At 36.6% G+C, this 9,475-nt stretch overlaps 1 protein-coding gene and 1 long non-coding RNA gene across 2 annotated transcripts; one reads left to right on the forward strand and one right to left on the reverse strand.

The window, feature by feature from the left end:
• Nucleotides 1–156: 156 nt before the first annotated feature.
• Nucleotides 157–6,619, reverse strand: LOC101741379 (uncharacterized). The gene is made up of 6 exons (XM_004923836.5): nt 6,175–6,619; nt 4,636–6,064; nt 4,438–4,504; nt 3,913–4,036; nt 2,509–2,646; nt 157–1,998 (listed from the first exon to the last, which is right to left on the reverse strand). The coding sequence occupies exons 1-6, from the start codon at nt 6,181–6,183 to the stop codon at nt 355–357; spliced, it is 3,411 nt and encodes a 1,136-aa protein (XP_004923893.1). The 5' UTR covers nt 6,184–6,619; the 3' UTR covers nt 157–354.
• Nucleotides 6,620–6,971: 352 nt separating this feature from the next.
• Nucleotides 6,972–7,892, forward strand: LOC134198962 (uncharacterized). The gene is made up of 2 exons (XR_009973266.1): nt 6,972–7,172; nt 7,606–7,892. It is a non-coding gene; the product is annotated as an uncharacterized LOC134198962 (long non-coding RNA).
• Nucleotides 7,893–9,475: the final 1,583 nt, after the last annotated feature.

The raw sequence follows: 9,475 nt of genomic DNA on the forward strand, positions 1-9,475 counted from the left end.
GAACGTGAAATTTAGGATCCGTTGAAACTACTTTCCAAATTGATTAATTAGGCGTAAAGTTGCGTAAAACTCAGTATGCGTATATGATGTTAATCACATCAATGGAACTGTTGAAGTAGTTTGTAGATTATTAAATTAAGGAAATAAAACAAGATATATGCTTTAACACTAAAGAAGTTTATTAACTTCACACGCACAATTAAGTGCTTTAATACCAGACCGGCCAGTAGAAAAAAAAGTCAAATTGATCCCATAATGAGATTGGGACCAACTGCAATAAAATACTGCCGGCGGATGGCGCCATCCCGTCCCATTGCACGTTGGCGCCAATATTATTATCACCTAAACATTATTTTACACATTCTCCAAGAACACTTGCGCTTGATCTTGGGCCTTCTTCATTTTTTTCGCCATTTTTGAAGGTATCTTATCTTTTTGGTACGTTTTTGCAATGTACGCGTGTAGCCTTTGCACCAAATCGATACGCGTCTTCTTCAGTACTGTGTTTTCAGTTTTGGTATTTAGTAGTCTCTGATGGTAGAATACAAGTTTTTGCCTGAGCGGGCTCCTATTCCGGTCCCTCTTGCCTTTCAAATTCTCCCCGTTGTGGTGTATCTGCGCTGTTGGAATGCTGTTCACGTTTTTCTTAAAGTTTCTGCTTACGTTCGGACTAAATTTGAATTTATCCTTGTTCTTCTTTTTGAACTGCGACGGAGAGTGATAGAACTTTTTCAATAAATCTAAATAATCATTTCTGGGCATAGCAGCGAAAATCCTGCAATAGTGTTGCCCGATTTCTTTGCGCAACTCTATGGGTATGATCTTTTGGCTCGAATTCGTTAGTTTTTCTTGGATAGCGTAAAGCTCATTCAAATGTTGCGATCCGTCTGCAAGACCAGCTTGACCCAGAAGGACCATGTTCAGTTTCTTCAGCATTTCATTAATATGACATCTGTTATTGGACACTTGCTTAGGACTAACGGTTTTACGTTTCAAAAGCTGCTGGTGCCGACTTTGGAAGTAAGTTAACTCCTTATAAAGATATTTCGGGTCACCAATGTCTTTTTTTAATGAATTCAAAGCCTTCGTCAGCTGTTTCAGTAGATTAGTCCTATTTTTAGGTATGACACTAAAGTCACAGGGCGAACTATTATCCGCTGTCGTCAAATTATTCTCGTTAGTTTTGATAGATGAACTTTCATCGGGTAGAATAATTTTCGTCCAATCTCTAAGTTGGGATTGGAAAGCCTCTTGGTCAGCTACTTTTCCTTTTATACTCAAAAATGAGTTTATATCAGTGTATTGCACGGTTACGTTGTGTTTCTCTGTGGTCTCTTTCAACCACTCCTCGCCTTCCTTGGTCTTGAGTTGGTCTATCATTTCGTTAATGATATAGATCCTTGCGGAGGTGACGGCGTCGCTGGTGTCTGACACTTCATTGTCCTGTATAATGTGGCCCCTCTTGTCGTAGTTCGAGCTGATCGGAATGAAGTTAGGCGCTTTCTCAGCGCTCGGAGTCTTATTGGAGTCGGTATTGTTAGTTTTGTTTTGCTCTTTTTTATTCTTGGGATCTTCGATGCTTTGAGAGATCTTCCTTTGGGGAGTATTGGCAATGGGACTCTTCGTGTTACGTCGCATTTCTGTGTCATCAGACGCAGATAAATTGCGTTTCTTATTAACGTGACTCTCGTGAGCAGTAGGCGATTTGGATTGTCGTTTCCTGTCGTTCCTTGGAGTTCGTTCTGAAGACGCAGTCGAATCTTGGGATGTATTTTTATCTTGAATCTGTTTGTTCCTCAAATTGTTTTGTTTCCCCGGGGTCGGCGGATAGATGGCTCTGTACATGCACACATATGGTGAGTTTATCGGGAGACCGGAGAAGGGTATGGTGTTTCGACACGTGTGGATGAGGTGACCGCGGCGCGTGCACCCGCTGCAGAACAGCTGATAGTGTTTCTTTGTCTGCGTTGACTTCTCTAGAGGCGCGTCTTCATCGATCTGTTCAAAAAGATTTTTTGTGAGCATTTAACTTAATTTTGTTAAGTATTTGATTTTATGACCTGTTAACTAAGACGTTTAAGTCATGTCTTATTTTTATGAAAAATTATAATATGGAGGGAAATGAAATGAAGACGATTAATTTGAGACATTAATCAACTGGGATGAAATTAAATGAAATGAGATGAGATGATATGAGATAAAATATAATCTCAGTAAAATGGTGTTCATTTACTGAGATTTTTTAGCGGACTTTTTGGAGGATCTCGAGAAGTTACGTCCAGTGGCTTTGTTTCATTTTCCCACATTTGTGCACTTTCACAGATATTAAACAGTTAATAAACCACCATTATTACACATTTAAACCTGAAGAAACACTAAATAGACAAAATAAAACAAATCACACAATTTCACTCTTCGCGTTCCCGCCAAAAAGTCCCTTTTATGTTTTAGATTATGAAATGCCACAGATTATATTAATAATTAGAAACAATAGTAACATTCACTCACAGTGTTGTGGTATCTACGCCACATGTCAGGACAGTGGCTGGCCGGATGCCCAGACTGGCCGCACTCAGCACATTTGAGGCTATTCCATGAACTGCAGTTACGGCACATGGTCGAGTATATGTGATTCGGAGAGCCGCACTGTGAACAAAATATTTATTTCTTAATCGAAAATATTATTTTTAGGTTATTTAAAAACACTGACTTTCCAGACTGTGCTGGCTGTATTTTGACAAATGTTTTTTTTTATTGCTTAGATGGATGGACGAGCTCACAGCCCACCTGGTGTTTAGTGGTTACTGGAGCCCATAGACATCTACAACGTAAATGCGCCACCCACCTCGAGATATAAGTTCTAAGGTCTCAGTATAGTTACAACGGCTACCCCACCCTTCGAACCGAAACGCATTACTGCTTCACGGCGGAAATAGGCAAGGTGGTGGTACCTACCCGTGCGGACTCCCAAGAGGTCCTACCACCAGTGATTACGCAAATTATAATTTTGCAGGTTTGGTTTTAATTGCACGATGTTATTCCTTCACCGTGGAAGTCAATCGTGAACATTTTGTTAAGTACGTATTTCATTAGAAAAATTGGTACCCGCCTGCGGGATTCGAACACCGGTGCATCACTTCAACACGAATGCACCGGACGTCTTATCCTTTAGGCCACGACGACTTCAGACGTGTAAATGATGTGTAAATCATAATAAATAACGCTTATCGTAGTTGTTTTTAGTATCATTACAATCTGTCGTACAAACAGTCACAGCACAGTTAGTTTCTGTTTAATAATAATTGTTTAAGAAATTTTTTGTTTATCTAGTCATTAGCAGAAGTTTATGTGGGCTCCTGTATGCAATACTGATTTATATACTATACAACGACGTCTAAAGTCTGATGTCGGTATTCTCATATTAATTGATACCGGTAACCACAGCGAACAGTTGACAGTGGGCACCTCTGGTCATAAATAGCAATTAAATGGATGATTTTTATGACATAAATTATGTATAGGTTATTATTACTAATTATCTTTAGTACAATAATTAAGCAAATTAAGATTATAATTAGAATCTGAACACACAGTACAAACAGAATAATAATATATTTAATAAAATAAAGCAATTACTTAATCACTAAAACTGTAGGATAATTATATTTTAATTAGTTAATATAATAAAGCACTTATAACATAATTTGCCTAAAAGTATTGTGAATTTATTACTGCATTATTGATCTAACAGATGAAACTGTGAGGTGAATTCTGTCCCTCTTTGAGACACACATGAAATTAGTAGGGATACAAATTGCCCTATGGAGTGGAAGAAATGATTCACATAATATACCCTGCCGTTTCACTTAGAAAATATATCAAAAGTATTATAAAACCTGGAAATAAACTTACATTAACACAGATCTTGCGTGGGCAGCGAGGTTCAAAGTGTCCCATAGAACCGCACATGTGACAAATGGCTGGCTTCATGTGGCACGTGTCTTCCTTGTGCCCCGACCGGTTGCAATAGTTACAACTGAAACATTATAAGTTTGCGCATAAGGGACATTTTAAGCAGGTTTATTAAATTAAATAACCAGGTGATAATTTATGTTCATTAGATATTTGACATCACTATTTTAATATTTTTCATATCAAATGCTGATAAAAAATCAGTTCATAGAGACAATAGAACTAAATTCTATCTTGATAATTTTTATGTCATATATATATCTTGATTCAATTTAGTGTAGTGGTAGAAGACTGCATCCAGTTTGCTTTTGATTGCTGTGTAATAATAATACTGAAGCATTTGAGCTTGATGGGCAGGAAACTAGGCATTTTACAAAGTTTTTGACAACGCTATATAGAATTAATATTGATCACAATAATTAATTAAATGGTGAACTTTAAAGAATATGTTTGATAGATACTTACGTCATTTTCCTTCTGGCCATTGAAGGCATCTTGTCTTTTGGATCAATCGCCCACAAGCTCTTGTCACCTAAAACATTGTTCTACATTCAAAACTTCTACAAATAAAAATTGTTACGGATATTATGAAAACACTCGGAAATTTGTATTTGTATTCTTTTTTATAACCGAATTTAACATTGAAACTGATTGTGTACTCACGAGACATATTTTTTTGGATTTCACGATGATTGAAGTTCTCTCCGCCCCAGCTTTCATTGTAGAATTTTTCCATTTCAGCTCGTAAAGAGGTCAAGGAGTACCTTCGCTTCCTGCAAACTTTGTCTTTACCTTTCAAATTATCAAAATCTAGGTCCTCATTCAGAATAGGCGGTACTTTGGTTGAAACATACATGGATATGTCCTTGTTGGGTATATGCACATCTCCATAGTCATCAGAGACACTAAAGCCCGTGACATTGGCCATAACTATGTTCTCACAGATGGCATTTGCAACTGGCACATTTTTATCATTTATAGTCAAATCAATGACATCTATTTGGACTACGGTCTCACTGATTTCCTCCGTGCGATTGATTTCAGTCACATCAATGTTTTCAGTTTCCTCTAAAGGTTTCTCTAGAGAAGTGCTGCTGTCAGAACTGTCTAAATCAGTGTTTATCTTTGCAGGTTTCTCTTTCACATTCTCAGAGTGGCTTGAATCCGATTCATAAACATCAGCATTAGGTAAACTTTTTTCAGTGACGACATACGAAGTTTTGCTTTTGTTTGATTCAATCAATGAATGATTGCTGTCGGAATCGTAAACATCGGCTTTTTGAATGACTGCATTGGTTGCAGAGTTTGATTTCTTTTTCTTGTTTTTTGCTTTGCTCTTTGGTGTGGCAAAGCATTCATCAATAGTTGATTTCTCTTGTGCTGCAGCAGTAGGTGTTGATGTTACTGCATCCTTTGATTTTTTCTTTTTTTTCTTTTTCGATGGAGTGGCCTGATCAAGTAGGTCTGGACCGTGTAGGCTAAAATCAAAACTATGATCATCTCCGTGTCTCGAGGAGATGTTCAATGCTATGCAATCTCCACGGATAAACTCATCTGACACAGAAGAAACTACAGAAGGTACTGGACTGGCTGACACACATCTTTCTCCAGAGACAGGTTTGGTCAAGATCTTGGCGGGTGAGGGGGATTGAATGACTTCTAGTTCATCTTCATCAGAGCTTTCAATGGTTATAGTCGGCTTTGGTGGTAGAGCCACTTCCACAACCTCATCCTCATCGCTTGATTCCAGGATCACCTGTTTTTCAATTTCATGCTCGATTACCTCAATGGTTCTTTTTAAATTTTGGGGCGGAGATTGAAAAAAGGATAAGTCAACAGAAGGCTGGGGATTCTCAGCTTTTGGTACTGGTTTTTTGGCTGCAGTATTGTTGTTGGCAGGTGGCGACTCTTTCTGAATTATTTTAGTGTTGGAATCGGCACTGGTGCGCCAATAACGACGAACAGTGCTGCGCGGGGCATTTTCGATAATCTGAGCTGCATTTTGGTTATTTTCGTTTTTCTTGGTCTGTGTTTCGTCTGCATAATGCAGCATAGCATACAACCTGCCCTCCAAATCATGATCGTTAAGTTCCTAAAAGTTATTAAATAATTGATTTAATCAATACATGTTTGGTAAGATTCGATTACAGACAAATATTACACACAATCTGACACAATGTTAAACAGTAATAATAACCCTACCTCGTCCATGTTTCAGCTGCGAATTAAAGCAAAACAAAACATCACACGAACTTAACATAATAGCGAATGTTAATTTGATATACTGTTAAATTACTGAGAGCATTACGATAAAAATAAAAGGATATTTTTATTTGTTATGGACACGTCCAACACTCCATTGCGAAAGGTGACAGCTTTTTTCAATTTTTAATGCCCTAGATTCTGATCTTTTTGCCAGATTCGCAATAATATTATAAAATACTTTGTTACTAGAAAAAAATATCACAACTGAACCAAATAAATTAATTAGTCTGAAATAGTAATCGCTTGGTATGAAATTGAGTGAAATAAAATGAAACGAGGTAAGAAGAGATAAGACAGCACATATAGCTCCATTTACACCTAATACATTCACATCAAATCACTTGTTACGCTAGTGATATTTTCCCCGATCACCCTCTCCGGCCAACCAAAACTCTGGGCTGTTGGAGTTGATAGATATAGAAACAATTTATCAAAAAAAAAACATGTCGGTTCGTGAAGTAAAACAAAATAACAAAACTGTGATTTCAATAAAAAATTCTAAAACATTCGCGTAATTAATTCTAATTTATAAAAGTTGTGGCGTTTATGAACGCACATTTTTATGATGCGTAAGCCGGAACGCACGAGATGTGGGAAAAAGAATATACCATGACATGGGGTAAATTGGGATCCTGGGGTAAATTGGGACAAACCTGCGAAAGATTCTCAAAGTACCTGTAGCACGGAATCTACCTAATTTTGTTTATGTTAATATTTATCAATGCATAGAAGAAAAACCAAGTTAACTATGGAAGTACTAAATATGAGTTAAGTTGGTCCCAAAAATTCGTCAAATTAAATTGAAAATAGTGGTTGAAAAGTGCGTTTTAAAACAGCTTAAAGAACTTTTAAAAAAAGGAATATTATCGTTGTTTTTTCAATAAGATCACAGTTTATATAAGTTTTTAATACACCTGGAAATACCACAACAAACGGTAAGTTGCAATATTCTTATTTTAAATACAATATTTCGACAAAATAAAAAATGTATATTTTTTCCTTTCTTTTTGGGGAAAATTGGGACGTATGTAGGGTAATTGGGAACGAGACTGGAAAAATTAGGGACGAAAAAACACAAACTTGGAACGCCAAAAGACAAAATAGGGATGGCTTGTTAGGGTTGTCACTGATATCTTATAATAGATTTTTTAGCCTATACTATCACTTAATTGCGTGATGTAAAGAAGGTTAATGTGTTTATCAGTTAGTTTATGTAAGTATTATAGGTAAAAGAAAAGTATATATATAATTACTTTTTTTTCGCGACATTTACCTTGTAATATCTGCCCGGTCGTATGTTCTTTATAGCAATAAAAAAAAAAAAAAAGTTAAAAGAACTCAAACGAATCAAAACTTTTGTTATTTCAGAATCTATTCACGCGTCGAATCATGATTTTGTTAACATTCAAAACGCACACACAAATAAAAACAGGCCTCAGATTTTAAATGTAACATTAATTAAAAATCCGAGATATCCAATTATGAGTGAGTGAATTAATTGAGTTTAGTTATTTAGCTTAGAAAGAATTTCTTTTATTTTTGTTATTATTGGCAGTAATCAGATAAAGCTGTTTTTTTATCTTATTCACCTGATATCTTACTCTTGCTCAAAGATTATTTTGAAAATGTTGATTAAATAAAATTGTATTATTGCATTTCCAGTCCTTTTGTTTTCTATTTTTTATTCTATTTTATCATTTTGTTTCAGAGTTGTGATTTTTAAGGAAATTAAAGAATAATTTTCTAAAATATAACATGCACATACTTTTTTTGATCATTGTATTGTTGATTATCATTCACGTCACATCGCTTCGGAATAGAAACCAGCTTAATTTACACTATGTTGTGTATTGTGCTTAAATTATGGAAATTATTCATCATTTCGGTCCATATAAATAATTATATGGCACCTACCTATATATCGCAGTACTGCGAGTTGACAACCCTTACAAATATCCCAATTTAACCCTTAACCGTGTCAATTTACCCCGGACGCTGGGTAAATTGGGACGGCCATTATTTTACCGATTATTTCTTTAAAATGAATAATTAAAATAATGTAACGGTTTTTATCACCTAGGTACGTTCAAGATTCAACTTATTTCTTTGGTTGAGCAGTGACTATTTAATTGGAACTATTTTAAAATTCAATCTGAAGGTCGATTTTGTCCCTATTTACCCCATTGTACGGTAGTCTGTGCCACGGGACCTTTTTACCGCCAAATATTTAAAACGTAAAAATAATTTATAATGTGTTAAATAAGTAATATAATGTAATTACTTAGAATTATTTATGCCGTTACAACAATAAAATTTATATTGTTCCAACTGTGATGTTAATTACATAGCACACGACTTTACGGCGAAATAAAGAAGGGACTCTATATGAACTCCCTTAAAGTGTTAGTATATTATTTCGTAACTGCCTGAACTCTGCGATTTAAAGATTGGACTCTGCTACCAAGAACTTTAAATTGTATCATGGGCCAGGAAGGTCAATTACATGGGAGTCCCCCTGGATTCGATGAAATATCACCCGCATATAAAATCAATCAGCGACAGCGCCGCATTTATTCTCAGCCAACTTAACCCTATAATCTGTAAGCGGAATAAAGTGTCCCTTCGGAACAAGGTGACACTTTACCAAGGTTGCATAAGGCTCGTCATGACTTACGCGAGTGTGGTGTTCGCTCACGCGGCCCGCACGCACATAGACACACTCCAGTCCCTACAATCCCACTTTTGTAGCTTAACCATTGGAGCTCTATAGTTCGTCAGGAACGTTGTCCTACGCGACGACCTGGGCTTCGAATCAATCCGGAAATATATGAAGTCGCGTCGGAACGGTACCTCGATAAAGTTATGCGTCATGATAATCACTTTATCATTGCCGCCGCTACTCCTCGAATCCTGATCATGCAAGAGCCAGTCACCATCGACGCTCCAGACACGTCCTTATGGATCCATCAGATCCAATAACCTTTACATTAGACGCCTTCAGCTCTAACACTAGGCTGCTCTTAATTGCTGCTTAGGGAACCCGGTAACCGTACTTGTCGAACTCGAAAAAAAATCTATGTTCAACCTAACCCTTGAATCAGACCACCGAATTTCTCGCCGGATCTTCTCAGCGGGTCGCGATTCCGACCTTTTTTCAACACGCCCCCATGACAATTCTCCTCTTATATGTATTATTATAGTTTTCCTTACCTCTACCCTCAATTTTTTTATGAGAGCT

Source organism: Bombyx mori, chromosome 5 (assembly GCF_030269925.1).
Source record: "Bombyx mori chromosome 5, ASM3026992v2".
NCBI lineage: Eukaryota > Metazoa > Arthropoda > Insecta > Lepidoptera > Bombycidae > Bombyx > Bombyx mori.